Source organism: Caretta caretta, chromosome 5 (genome assembly GCF_965140235.1).
Source record: "Caretta caretta isolate rCarCar2 chromosome 5, rCarCar1.hap1, whole genome shotgun sequence".
Classification (NCBI taxonomy): domain Eukaryota; kingdom Metazoa; phylum Chordata; order Testudines; family Cheloniidae; genus Caretta; species Caretta caretta.
In genome coordinates this window covers 22,221,582-22,236,923 of record NC_134210.1, presented here as the reverse complement: position 1 = coordinate 22,236,923, position 15,342 = coordinate 22,221,582, and the positions used below count along the sequence as shown (strand labels likewise).

The window sequence follows — 15,342 nt, the reverse complement described above, 5'->3', positions numbered from 1 at the left end:
AAAGAATAAATGGACACAAATCAGATGTCAAGAATTATAACATTCATAAACCAGTCAGAGAACACTTCAATCTCTCTGGTCACGCGATTACAGACATGAAAGTTGCGATATTACAACAGAAATACTTCAAAACCAGACTCCAGCGAGAGACTGTTGAATTGGAATTCATTTGCAAATTGGATACAATTAACTTAGGCTTGAATAGAGACTGGGAGTGGCTAAGTCATTATGCAAGGTAACCTATTTCCTCTTGTTTTTTCCTCCCCCCCACCCCGCCTCTGTTCCTCAGATGTTCTTGTTAAACCCTGGATTTGTGCTGGAAATGGCCCACTTTGATCATCATACACATTGTAAGGAGAGTGATCACTTTAGATAAGCTATTACCAGCAGGAGAGTGGGGTGGGGGGAGAGAAAACCTTTTGTAGTGGTAAACACCCATTTTTTCATGGTTTGTATGTATAAGAACATCTTCTGTATTTTCCACAGTATGCATCCGATGAAGTGAGCTGTAGCTCACGAAAGCTTATGCTCAAATAAATTGGTTAGTCTCTAAGGTGCCACAAGTACTCCTTTTCTTTTTGTGAATAAAAAAAACAACCAAGGCTCCGTGGATACCTGTTCAAATGGCAGAAAAAATTAAGCCATTTGCTTCCAAGTCTATTTATTGTTTGGGCTGTTCATAGTTTTCGAGTGAAAGAGAGAAACAGGTCATTTATAGGAAGTGCTATAACTAGCTAAGCTACAGTATAATGAAAGCCATTTTGGAGAGATACTTAAAAAATTACACACTTTCAGGGCTTCAATAACCACCTATTTAGATATTTTGTACAATGTTGTGTTATTAACACTTGCCTATTTATGCTGACCACACTGCATTTTTGTACTATTCTTACTTAACACTACAAATTAGGAGCCGTAAATTAACAAAACAATTTACATGCCATCAAGTCTAATTAAATTGCTTAAACATACACAAGTTGAATTTCCATGTGCTATTCTTATGGTAAGAAATTGAAAGGTACTGGTCTATTATGCCAGTAGAGTTTATTAATATCTTGGATATGAACTCAATGCTTTTTCTAGAAAGGGTTTCATGCAAGGATGTTGAAATAAATCCATGTAAAGAGCTTCTAGTTAAGGTCATGGAAGCACTAACTCTCAACTATGATTTTAAGGGAAGAGGAGGTTGTACCTGGAATTTGTGTATTAGTTGCTAGTAAACTGGCTACCAGAATTAGATCCTATTATACACAATTTAATATCTGAAATCACAGCACGCTAAACTTTGGTAGCAAGCTTATTAACTCTAGCCAGTGATCATTCAAAACTGTTAATAAGAGAGACTGAATTGCATGATTCAGCACATAACTTCTGCCCAGTATCTGACTGTGATACTTGTACCAGGGAAAACCACAAAATTTGTAATGAGGTACGGAGTTTCAACTTGTACTGGGTGTCAAGATGTACGAGATCCATTTTATTTCTACTGTGTGGATTCTTCTGCATAACACAACTGAATTGGCTCAGGCAAAAACAGCAATCAATTTCTCTCTGTAGTGACTTATTATGGCATGGACGCCTGTCATTATGCACACAGTTTGTATCTAGCTGTTTCAACAAAATGCTTTGACCTTTTATTGTTACAGTCTATGTTTATTCCCTTTCACAAGGAAGGTTCTTAGCCAAAGAATCCAATTCCAGTGGACGTTTTCAAGCTACCTCAAGGCCAAATCCCAAAAAATGGACAATGGAGTAAGAAATTCCCCTTGTCTAAAAGAAACTGAGCATCAAAGTTGTTGCTTAACTTAGACATTAGGAATTCTTTGACTATAACAAACACGGCACCAGAGGTGCTATGATGTGTCTATGCCTGTAAGCTATGAGGTTCTTTTAATTGTCTATTTATAGACTTTATGATTTCTGAAAATCAAATGCTCAAATCAGGTTGAACATACAAAATATATGCCTATCTGCCATTCCGGACACCTAATAATCAATCAAAGATAGACTACTAAGGCAATCAGACTGTCAAAAATATATAACTTAGAATGTTTGCAATGAAGAGGTAATTTGGCCTTTTTTGGGGGGGTGAGGGGGGGAAGGGAGGGGGGCTGATCAGAGATTTCCAGCCCAAATGCAACGAACCCACGCACAAAATAGAGTACTGAATAAGGCCAAGTGGTATGGTTATATTTCACAAGAAGGTCAAGCAAGAAAGATTTTACAAGAAGATGGAAGTTCAGATGTGCTAACAGGGTGGTTTCAAGTTAATAATAATAAATAAATAAATAAATGACATGTCCCAATTAGATAGGCCCCTTGTAATGTGTAGAGACCCCCTTTCACCTTCTCTCTCCCCATCACACTTATTTTTTTCTTTGAAGAACAATCACTACTTACAAGATTAAAATCACACAATAAAGTTAGGAAACATATTATACCTTTAGTAGGGTTGCCAGGCATCCAGTCGATGGTGCAGCAAGGGTCCCGGGCTAAGGCAGGCTCCATGCCTGCCCTAGCTCCTCACAGCTCCCAGAAGAGGCTGCCAGGTCCTTACAGCCCCTAGGCGCATGGGCAGGCAGGGAGGGAGGCTCTGCAGACTGCCCCTGCTCCAGTGCTGGCTCTGCAGCTCCCATTGGCCAGGAACCACGACCAATGGGAGCTACAGAGGTGGTGCCTGTGGGCGCAAGAGGCCTGGAGCCCACACCCTGAACCTCCCTGGCCGTCCACTGTACCTAGGGGCTGCAGGGGCCTGGAGCCCACACCGCCAATCCAGAGCCCATACCGCCGCCGCATTCCAACCCCATGCACCAGCCCCACCCCCTCTCCCACACCCCAAACCCCTTATGCCCGGGGGCCCACCCCAGAGCCCGCACCACCAGCCGGAGCCCTAACCCCCCTCCTACACCCCAACCCCCTACCCCAGCTCAGTGAAAATGAGTGAGGGTCAGGGAGAGCGACTGACGGAGGGAGGGGGATGGAGCGAGCAGGGGTGGGGCCTTGGAGAAGGAGTAGGGGTGGGGTAGGGATGTTTGGTTTTGTGCAATTAGAAAGTTGGCAACCCTAATCTTTAGTAAAGTATGGCAGAACTCATCTAATAAGTGTATTGCAACACTTACCATGACACTCAAACCTTGTGTGTGTGCAGTCAGTGCGCACACATTTCCACCAGAAAGTATTTGTTGCAGCCAAGATATTCATGTACTGACTGAGGAACACCTATTATTATTGTGTTTATTTTTATTTAATTAAAAAAAACCCCTTGCTTTCCACCTTAATCTGAAGGCATAGGTGATCATGTAACACAGAGGCAGGCATGAGGGAATACCAGAGAGATTCATACAGTGAGCTATTTGGTGCTAATAAACAGATTTATAAATCAGGTGTCCTATACTAAGAAAAAATAGAGGAAGAGACAAAAGTTTTCACTTATCGGACAAATTACAACCACCTTGTGTGTGAAACAATTCTAATTCTACCATCTTAGATTGTCAAACCATTCAAATACTACACCAACATACATGTTGAGACCACAGACAGAAGGAGCTAGAAATTATGAGAACCGAAAGGCAATTCTATGCCAATTAATTTAAAATACTTAAAGTTTGCTAACCAAAGAACCAATAAACTGCAGAGATTTTTATACCTCTCTTAATATAGCCATTAAGTATACTGCAGACGTATTGCCCTAGCAATTTCTTGTTCAGAATATACATTATTTATCATGGATATGAAACTACTCACCAGAAGGCCTGTCAGCTGATTGCTCTTGAAGGTCTATTTAAAAGAGAGGAAAAACATGGATCAGTAGTTTCAAATGTACTTGTGTACATTAGAGAAACAAGTTGTGCATTTGTTTAATTTAAGATAGCTCCCTATCTCAGCTAGTTCTTTTCTATAGCTTGGTGTGGTCTTTATTTCCTTTCTAACTTTGCAGCACAAGTTTTCACTCTTAATGCCTAGCAATATGAGTTATTTGCTGTTATCCTAATTTCCCACCTTCAGCACATTTGCTCTAGTAGGATATGTATGGTGGGGGGATTTTACACCCTGAACCTGAGATGGCAAGGAAATGTGGATTTTGATCTTACAAATTACATGTTAGTATTTTCAATAAAATCTGAAATACTGTACAGTATAGCCTCTCTGATCAGATGTATTGCAGGGAATCAAACAGATCATGAGTTGGGTTATGTTCTATATTTAGCAAGGTTGAGAATTTTGCTTTGCTAGAAATTTGCTTTGCTAGAAATTCTTTAATTTTTATTTCACCACTTGCAGTGGTATGGAAGAGCTAACAACGATATTCAGTGCTGAATAACAGGTGGGTGAAATGCCTACCCCTTTTGTTAACATGCATATATCATGACAACCCTGTCAATAGATTCTCTTGGAATGTAAATCAAAAGTAAACCTGTCTTCTGTGTCCAGCACAGGAATTATATGGCCTTTATGATGTGACATTTTTGGGAACCAGTGTCTGGGATAATTCCTAATGGAGTAATATTTGAATCACCAACACAAACAAATGTGTATCAAATTACATTATTTGATCTCTACTTTGATTGACACTATATCATCACAACCATTTTTATGTTTGGCAGCCAGTCACCTTAACTCAGTAACACTTCATTCTTAGCAGCAAAAAGGAGTACTTGTGGCACCTTAGAGACTAACCAATTTATTTGAGCATAAGCTTTTGTGAGCTACAGCTCACTTCATCGGATGCATACTGTGGAAAATACAGAAGATGTTCTTATACATACAAACCATGAAAAAATGGGTGTTTACCACTACAAAAGGTTTTCTCTCCCCCCACCCCACTCTCCTGCTGGTAATAACTTATCTAAAGTGATCACTCTCCTTACAATGAGTATGATGATCAAAGTGGGCCATTTCCAGCACAAATCCAGGGTTTAACAAGAACATCTGAGGAACAGGGGCGGGGCAGGGGGGAGGAAAAAACAAGGGGAAATAGGTTACCTTGCATAATGACTTAGCCACTCCCAGTCTCTATTCAAGCCTAAGTTAATTGTATCCAATTTGCAAATGAATTCCAATTCAGCAGGCTCTCGCTGGAGTCTGGTTTTGAAGTTTTTCTGTTGTAATATCGCAACTTTCATGTCTGTAATCGTGTGACCAGAGAGATTGAAGTGTTCTCCGACTGGATTATGAATGTTATACTTCTTGACATCTGATTTGTGTCCATCTATTCTTTTACGCTGGGCACCACAAAATGGGGAAGAGATGGCCAGCCCTCTGTGGAGATAGAGGTGGTTAGGGACTATTTAGAAAAGCTGGACGTGCACAAGTCCATGGGGCCGGACGAGTTGCATCCGAGAGTGCTGAAGGAATTGGCGGCTGTGATTGCAGAGCCATTGGCCATTATCTTTGAAAACTCGTGGCGAACCGGGGAAGTCCCAGATGACTGGAAAAAGGCTAATGTAGTGCCAATCTTTAAAAAAGGGAAGGAGGAGGATCCTGGGAACTACAGGCCAGTCAGCCTCACCTCAGTCCCTGGAAAAATCATGGAGCAGGTCCTCAAAGAATCAATCCTGAAGCACTTGCATGAGAGGAAAGTGATCAGGAACAGCCAGCATGGATTCACCAAGGGAAGGTCATGCCTGACTAATCTAATCGCCTTTTATGATGAGATTACTGGTTCTGTGGATGAAGGGAAAGCAGTGGATGTATTGTTTCTTGACTTTAGCAAAGCTTTTGACACGGTCTCCCACAGTATTCTTGTCAGCAAGTTAAGGAAGTATGGGCTGGATGAATGCACTATAAGGTGGGTAGAAAGCTGGCTAGATTGTCGGGCTCAACGGGTAGTGATCAATGGCTCCATGTCTAGTTGGCAGCCGGTATCAAGTGGAGTGCCCCAGGGGTCGGTCCTGGGGCCGGTTTTGTTCAATATCTTCATAAATGATCTGGAGGATGGTGTGGATTGCACTCTCAGCAAATTTGCGGATGATACTAAACTGGGAGGAGTGGTAGATACGCTGGAGGGGAGGGATAGGATACAGAAGGACCTAGACAAATTGGAGGATTGGGCCAAAAGAAATCTGATGAGGTTCAATAAGGATAAGTGCAGGGTCCTGCACTTAGGACGGAAGAATCCAATGCACCGCTACAGACTAGGGGCCGAATGGCTAGGCAGCAGTTCTGCGGAAAAGGACCTAGGGGTGACAGTGGATGAGAAGCTGGATATGAGTCAGCAGTGTGCCCTTGTTGCCAAGAAGGCCAATGGCATTTTGGGATGTATAAGTAGGGGCATAGCGAGCAGATCGAGGGACGTGATCGTTCCCCTCTATTCAACATTGGTGAGGCCTCATCTGGAGTACTGTGTCCAGTTTTGGGCCCCACACTACAAGAAGGATGTGGATAAATTGGAGAGAGTCCAGTGAAGGGCAACAAAAATGATTAGGGGTCTGGAACACATGACTTATGAGGAGAGGCTGAGGGAGCTGGGATTGTTTAGTCTGCAGAAGAGAAGAATGAGGGGGGATTTGATAGCTGCTTTCAACTACCTGAAAGGGGGTTCCAAAGAGGATGGCTCTAGACTGTTCTCAATGGTAGCAGATGACAGAACGAGGAGTAATGGTCTCAAGTTGCAGTGGGGGAGGTTTATATTGGATATTAGGAAAAACTTTTTCACTATGAGGATGGTGAAACACTGGAATGCGTTACCTAGGGAGATGGTAGAATCTCCTTCCTTAGAGGTTTTTAAGGTCAGGCTTGAGAAAGCCCTGGCTGGGATGATTTAACTGGGAATTGGTCCTGCTTCGAGCAGGGGGTTGGACTAGATGACCTTCTGGGGTCTCTTCCAACCCTGATATTCTATGATTCTATGATACGTAGAGACTGTCCAGTTTGACCAATGTACATGGCAGAGGGGCATTGCTTGCACATGATGGCATATATCACATTGGTAGATGTGCAGGTGAACGAGCCTCTGATAGTGTGGCTGATGTTATTAGGCCCTGTGATGGTGTCCCCTGAATAGATATGTGGGCACAATTGGCAATGGGCTTTGTTGCAAGGATAGGTTCCTGGGTTAGTGGTTCTGTTGTGTGGTATGTAGTTGCTGGTGAGTATTTGCTTCAGGTTGGGGGGGGCTGTCTGTAGGCAAGTACTGGCCTGTCTCCCAAGATTTGTGAGAGTGATGGGTCCTCCTTCAGGATAGGTTGTAGATTCTTGATAACGCGTTGGAGAGGTTATAGTTGGGGGCTGAAGTGACCAGAACGCCACTAGCCATCACCTTCAGCCCCCAACTAAAACCTCTCCCCCACTGTTCCTCAGACGTTCTTGTTAAACCCTGGATTTGTGCTGGAAATGGCCCACCTTGATTATCATACACATTGTAAGGAGAGTGATCACTTTAGATAAGCTATTACCAGCAGGAGAGTGGGGTGGGGGGAGAGAAAACCTTTTGTAGTGGTAAACACCCATTTTTTCATGGTTTCTATGTATAAGAACATCTTCTGTATTTTCCACAGTATGCATCCGATGAAGTGAGCTGTAGCTCACAAAAGCTCATGCTCAAATAAATTGGTTAGTCTCTAAGGTGCCACAAGTACTCCTTTTCTTTTTGTGAATACAGACTAACACGGCTGCTACTCTGAAACCTGTCATTCTAGCAGCAGATAATCTGCTAAAAACAGCATCACATTGAAACATCTCAAATACAAAGGTCACATACAGGAAGTCAAAAAACAAACAAACCAGATTTATTTTTTAATATTAAGTGGCTTGCTGTAGTTTTGCAACTATATAAACTGATTTGCTGGGTTATCTTCAAATTATACTAATTTATTTTAGTGCCCTCAACATGACAGTTAACATTTTTAATAGATATAGGTGTAACGCTGGCAAATCAGGTGCCAATTTATGCCAAGGTCCCCACGCCTCACTTGGATACTAACAAACATATAGCTGGAATCAGTCTGGTTCACCTGTGTGTTAGTATTCATGAAATAGGTATTAGAGTTATAAAAATATGAATAGTGTTTAGGCTTCATTGAATTGTAAATTGCTGCATGCAACAATCTTACTTACAATATCATCTGTATCCCATATTGTAAGGTAATATTTGAGCATTTGCATGATAAGCCTCTGTAACTATGTAAGTCATCAGACAGTAGAGAAACATTAACTAGAGTGAAAAACTAGTCTCCAATAGGACGTTATCTCCCACCTGACAAAGAAGGTCCATCAACAGCATACGAACTACTGTAGAACATTAGAGGACAAAATACTTTGTTGCTCCCCCCTCCCCCCCCCCCAGCCCTTTCCCCATGAAAAGGAGAGGTGCAAATGAATTCCTTTCACCAGCTAAATTTGCAACTTGAATCAGAAGGGGGGCGGGGGAGGAGAATAAAAAAGCCCTAACAAGGAGAAAAACTGTATCTCTTTGCTGCTCTAGGGGTGCAGGATTTCTAGGCATAAGCATGGCATCCACAGCTGCTTAGCCCGGGTTAGTCCTAAGGGACATAATGTTTATTATAAAAGCTTCTATTACCTTTTGAAACTTAAGATAGGAACTCATTTGGGTATCTACATCTACCTGCTTTAAACTTGTAAATAATGCTTATTTCCTTTTCCCAGTTAATAAATCTTTAGATAGTTTATTATAGCATTGGCTACAAGTGCTATCTTTGGTGTTATATCTAAAGTGCAAATGACCTGGGTAAGTGATTTGTCCTTTGGGACTGGAAGTAACCTAAATATTATTAAAAAGAAAAAGGAGTACTAGTGGCACCTTAGAGACTAACAAATTTATTTGAGCATAAGCTTTCGTGAGCTACAGCATCCGATGAAGTGAGCTGTAGCTCACGAAAGCTTATGCTCAAATAAATTTGTTAGTCTCTAAGGTGCCACAAGTACTCCTTTTCTTTTTGCGAATACAGACTAACATGGCTGCTACTCTGAAACCTAAATATTATTGTGATATTTGATGTAAGGGATCATCTATCACAAAGATAAGCTTACCTAGGTGGCAAGATAGATCAGAGTCCACAAGAGGACTGTCCGTGACGCCATATTAAGTCTGTTATCATGCTTGAGGAGTTTATTCTTGATAATGGATTGGCAAAATTTAAGTATAGAACTCACAACCAATTTGGGGTTTGTGCCCTGCTTCTTATCAGTCTGCCCAGAGATTGGTACTCATGCTCTTGAGTGACTGCAGGACAGCTTGACGGTGTGACTGAATCAAAACCCCAGATCTAATACACCTGGATTATGCAAATATAACTAAAATTTTGCAGCGCTGATCTATTCAGTTTTTAATATACATTTCAAATCTGAAATTAAAGCTATTTATTTCAAAACATGTGCTACTTACCAGGCTTTCCAAGACTACTAAACTCTTCTGTAGAGAAATACATAAAAATAATGAAATTACAGTTTTGACAAACAAGAAGGAAAATAAACATTGGTCATAAAAATGATCAACTATCGTATTCTGTATTTAACAGAAGCTGAAGGCTAGAAAATCAAGCTCTAAAACCTGGACAAATTATTTAAAAAAAAAATCTGAATTTTTGTAGTTTAGTAAATTTATCCCTTCACAAGCTTCCACTACACCGCACACACAGAACAAAAAACTACAAGTTGATTTACATCAAAATACGAAATATGATTAGCTACGGTACTCAGATTTCATTATAGTGTCTATATCAGGGAATAGACACAACAGAAACACTAATGGGAAAAATATGTAGTATATACTTCACCGAATTAATCCACAGACATTCAAGCAGCTTTAATGACAAGTGAGAAAACAGACGGAATCACACATTTGAAGATATTTGTTTTTATGAACATTCTAAAATGGCAACATACTAAACAAGAATATATTTATTTAAAAAAGATAAATAAAGACATTTCTGGGATGATTTTCAGAAATGTCAAACATTCACAGGACTCTCTGATTTTTCATTTCAGGGATTTCAATGGGAGCTAAGGGAAAATTTATTTCAAGTGCCCGGAGACAGAGAAATCTAGACAGTCTTCTAGACTCACACCAAAGCAGAGGGCCCACACAAGACCAATCTGACGTTGAAGGTATTTTGTGTAAAGGGCTCAATACTACAAGGTACTTAGCACCTACATGTTCCATTTACTTTTGGCACTTGGCCCCTCACATAGGCAGAACTAGTTCATAGGGCCTCATCCAAACTCTGTATATTGGTGAAAAAATGCTTCATAATAGCTTAATATTGCACTCTTCCCTGTTTCTTCCAATGTACCTGTTAATATTAGGGCTGTCAAACGATTTTAAAAAAAATAGTCACAATTAATTGCAGTTAAACAATAATAGCATACTAATTTAAATTCAGCATGGAAGTATGTCCTCTGGAATGGTGGTCAAAGCATTAAGGGGCATAAATATGTTTCACATACCTAGCACGTAAATACCTTGCAACACCAGCTACAAAAGTGCCGTGTGAATGGCTGTTCTCACTTTCAGGTGACATTGTAAAGACGAAACGGGCAGCATTATCTCCCATAAATGTAAACAAACTTGTTTGTCTTAGCAATTGGCTGAACAAGAAGTAGGACTGAGTGGACTTGGAGCCTCTAAAGTTTTACATTTTTTGTTTTCGAGTGCAGTTATGTAAAAAAAAAATCTACATTTGTAAGTTGCATGTTCACAATAAAGAGACTGCACTACACTATTTGTATGAGGTGAATTTAAAAATACTATTTCATTTGTTTATCTTTTTTTACAGAGCAAATATTTGTAATAAAAAATAAAAATATAAAGTGAGCACTATACACTTAGTATTCTTTGTTGTAACTGAAATCAATATACTTGAAAATGTAAGAAAACATCCAAAAATATTTATAATACATTTAAATCGGTATTCTGTTATTGTTTAACAGTGTGATTATAACTGTGATTGTGACTTTTTTTTAATCTAATTAATTTGTTGAGCAGTAATTGCTTTAGTTAACTGTGATTAACTGACAGCCTTAGTTACTACATATACATATTTTAAAAATTATGCTATGCCTGGTTTGATTGGAAAAGGTTAAATAAAATCTCCCTAAAATCTCTAAGTAAATTTCCTTTTGTACAGAAGCATACCATAAATAATGTATAGTTTAAGTAGTCAAGGTACGATATGGACATTAAGGGCCTGATCCTTGGCTCTCATTACATCCCCTCTGTACCATGAAGCAATGCAAAGAGGAAGTAAAGCTGCCCTAATAGAACAGCTGGAGAAACCCCTTGTGTAGGCATAAAGCTGGTGTAGAACTGGCAGAACCATCCCAATGCCACCCCCAACACAGAGGACACACTCCAGCAGTCTCTGCTTGCACAGGCCATTGCCAGCCAACATAAGTTATGAGAGTACTGCCGCTGCTCTAATTTACACTAGGTCTGAATCAGCAGCCACTGGTGCCTAGGGAGCTGCGCTTTTCCCAAGGATGTTACCCCTTTGCCTAGCTGAAGACATCCCAGCACCCTCATGTTTCATAAGAATCTGGTAAATTTTTCAAGCTTTGCACATGGCGATAGTGCAGAACCAAAATATTTTTGATGCACAGATGAAGAAAGTAGCTCATGATTTTGTTTAAAATGATAGAACCAGATGCAAAGGAGCAATGGGAAGCACATACATAAGTATCAAATTATGTTGCAAATCAATATGCTAGAGCACATTAAAGCCTTCAACTTCACACACTATTGTAGTTATAGATCCAGCAATCTCCATAATTCCTAGCATTCAGGATTATTTTTAAAGCCACCCACAACCAAAGATTTACTTTACCTTCCGTGCATTCCACTTCCATGGCTTTTCTTCCTTGTATTTTAAGAGAAAAATCTGAGTATAATTCATGCTCTCAATTAGTATACTACCAGAAGACGACAGCAGTTACTGCCAAACTGTACTGCTAAATATGGATAAATATTCATATTTTAAACAGCTCCATCTCTTGGTATTAGCACTGAAAAAATTTGGTTGCCACAGTTGAGGTGTATACAATATTAGAGTGAAAATACAAAATAAATAGTTATCATAAGTCTAAATTCATATTTACAATTCCAGTGCCTATAAAGACCAGTCTATAAATTATTAGAATATATTTTTCCCACTCTCTAGGTTCCTTTTGCAGGTGTACACATACACACACACACACACACACACACACACACAAACAAACTGGATTATACATTTATTTGCCTTCACTGTGGGTAATTTCACTTGGTGCTATTTGTGCTTATGAAGGAAGTGAGCAACTGTAACTCAGTCACCACCACCACCAAAATTCTATAGGTGAAATCTCAATAGTCAGACCGGTCATTCTCTTGTCAAAGCACTGGCCCTAACTTTTGTTCACAAACTAGATGAACTGAATGACTTTTCACTATATACTAGCATGTTCAGAAACTTGATAAATTGCACAGAGATACTAGCAGAGGATCTTTAAGCACTTTAAAAATGTTAAGTTTCTAAAAATCCCTGTGTGCTGGGCAAACTGGAGTTACAGAAAGATTAAGTGACTTGTCCATGGCCATGCACTGGAAGCTTCAAATAGGAATTCTAATGCCAAGTCATCAGGGTTTATTTACCAGCTTTTATTATGCGTCAAATGAACAGAACCATTACCTATCATGACTTCTATCTTCTTGCTTTCTTGATTGTCTTGGTCATTAAACACATGACAACAATAGGTCCCCTGATGTTCCATGTCCACATAAGACACCTATATAAAGCATCAGAACCACACATTTCAAAATATATAAAATGCATTTTCAGTTAAACCAATAAAAAGGAAAAATTCATAAAAATTAAGACTAAACATCCTTCACAAGATTTCAAATACAAAAGCCCTGATCCTGCAGCATAGGGATCTGTCTGCATGAAGCTTGTTGCAGGATTGGAGACAAAGAGCTGTACCACAAATCAGGGCTGTTGATTAATCACAGTTAACTCACGCAATTAACTCAAAAAAATTAATCGTGATTAATCACCATTTTAATCGCACTGTTAAACAATAGAATACCAATTGAAATTTATTAAATATTTTGGATGTTCTTCTACGTTTTCATATATATTGTATTCTGTGTTACAATTGAAATCAAAGTGTGTATTATTTTTAATTACAAATATTTGCACTGTAAAATGATAAACAAAAGAAACAGTATTTTTCAATTCACCTCATACAACTACTGTAGTGCATGCTCTTTGTCGTGAAAGTGCAATTTACAAATGTACATTTTTTTTGGTTACATAACTGCACTCAAAAACAAAACAATGGAAAACTTCAGAGCCTACAAAGTCCACTCAGTCCTAATTCTTGTTCAGCCAATCACTAAGACAAACAAAAAGAAAAGGAGTACTAGTGGCACCTTAGAGACTAACCAATTTATTTGAGCATAAGTTTTCGTGAGCTACAGCTCACTTCATCGGATGCGTTCAGTGGAAAACACAGTGAGGAGATTTACATACACACAGAACATGAAAAAATGGGTGTTACCAGCAGGAGAGTGGGGTGGGGGGGGAACCTTTTGTAGTGATAATCAAGGTGGGCCATTGCCAGCAGTTAACAGGAACATCTGAGTGAACTTGCAGGCTCTACGATATTACATTGTTTTCTTTTTGAATGCAGTTATTTTTGTACACAATTATACATTCGTAAATTCAACTTTAATGATAAAGTGATTGCACTACAGTACTTGTATTAGGTAAATTGAAAAATACTGTTTCTTTTGTTTTTACAGTGCAAATATTTGTAATCAAAAATAAACAAAGTGAGCACTGTACACTTTGTATTCTGTGTTGTAATTGAAATCAATATATTTGAAAATCTAGAAAACATCCACAAATATTTAAATAAATGGTATTCTATTATTGTTTAATCACATGATTAATTTGTTTAATTGCTGACAACCCTACTACAAATCTATCCTGCTGATCTGAGATTAATTAAGCATGGAATACTACAGCTCAGGTGAGTTGAGAAAAATATTTGCCACATACAACATTCTCAGGTATGGCATAGAGAAAAGGTGCTGCAAACATTTAGTCCAAAATATAATCAATAAATGCATCCTACATCTCTTTGTAGCCTTCTGTTAAATTAAAGTCACTCTAGCCTGGGATACAAAAGTATCTTCCATGGCCTCCAACCAATTAATACCACCAGAGACGCTGTTCCCCTAATTAAACTTATTTTAGAGCTCTGCTCTCCAAAGGGACTCAAAACTACTATGGAAATACTAGCAATGGGACACCAAAAAATTGAAAGTGTTCTTTATGCTATCTCATGGCTAAATGATTCTTATAATTTAAAGTCTCTGAGGCAAATAACTAAGATAAAAGTGGTTAAATTAGTTTAACCCCTCAATAACTTACCTTATATACCTTTCTGTTCCCATTTGTCAACAGAAGTCCATTTCTGAACCACTGGTAATGAGGAACTGGGTTTCCAACAGCACCACACTCTAGAACCAATGTGTCCCCTACCATCAGGTTTTGTGATTGGGGCTGAATGCAGATATGTATCTTGTTTTCAGGCAAACCAACCAAGCTTCCTTAAATTTAAAAAACAAGAAAGAGAGAGAGAAAACACACATACAAAAAGAATTCACTGAGAAGCAAGCCCAAGCTTTTTTACTGCTCTGTCTTAAATAGGGGAGAGTCTGAGACAGAGAGGTGGAGAATGATTAGTTTGCCTTTTATTTACTTCAATTTCACCATATAAGGAGGTATCTCTCCTAGTCTCTAGACTGTGACAAACTATTATTATTAATAATGTTTATTACAGTAGTGCCTAAGGACCTTAAAAATACAGTGAAAACAAACCATTAACCTTTTCCATACAAATCAGATCATCAACAACCAGACTTGCCCCAGCTCCGCTCCCACATCATCCTAACCACCTACAACAAAAATACTGCACACACAGACCCCAAACCTCAGCCTGTTCCAGACTTCTGCTCAAACAGAAGGGCTTTGCAGCATGCCCTAAACAGCAGCAAATTCAGACAATTTTGGAATGGAGAAAGGAGAAAGAGCAAATTAGGGACCCTCACAACTGAGAGCAGCTGCCTCTCTAATAAAACCAAGGACTCTAATACCTCTGTGGATCACAACTACAGTAGTATGGCATGGGAAGAGTGCCTCTTTCAGGTAGGGAGGACTCAAGATATTTAGGGCTTGGCAAGTCAAAACCAAAACTTGGACATCCACCCAAAACTCAAAGGCAGTCAGTGAGGGTTCAAGAACACCAATATCATGTGCTCACAGCAAGATAAAGCACTGAACCACTGTATTCTGTTTCATCTTCTGTTTCCAAATAGATTTAAAGTGTAATACACGTACGCTG

General features: G+C 39.3%; 1 protein-coding gene across 2 annotated transcripts in view; it reads right to left on the bottom strand.

The window, feature by feature from the left end:
* Positions 1–15,342, bottom strand: part of MALT1 (MALT1 paracaspase) — a 94,622-nt gene that overhangs the window by 34,861 nt on the left and 44,419 nt on the right. The window contains exons 5-9 of one of the 2 annotated variants that reach the window (XM_048851137.2): positions 14,370–14,548; positions 12,621–12,717; positions 11,781–11,813; positions 9,344–9,370; positions 3,745–3,777 (exon numbers count right to left, since the gene is read on the bottom strand). In XM_048851137.2, coding sequence (XP_048707094.2) covers positions 3,745–3,777; positions 9,344–9,370; positions 11,781–11,813; positions 12,621–12,717; positions 14,370–14,548 — 369 coding nt within the window. The remainder of the gene's footprint in view (positions 1–3,744; positions 3,778–9,343; positions 9,371–11,780; positions 11,814–12,620; positions 12,718–14,369; positions 14,549–15,342) is intronic. The other variant, XM_048851139.2, reaches the window with a different exon arrangement.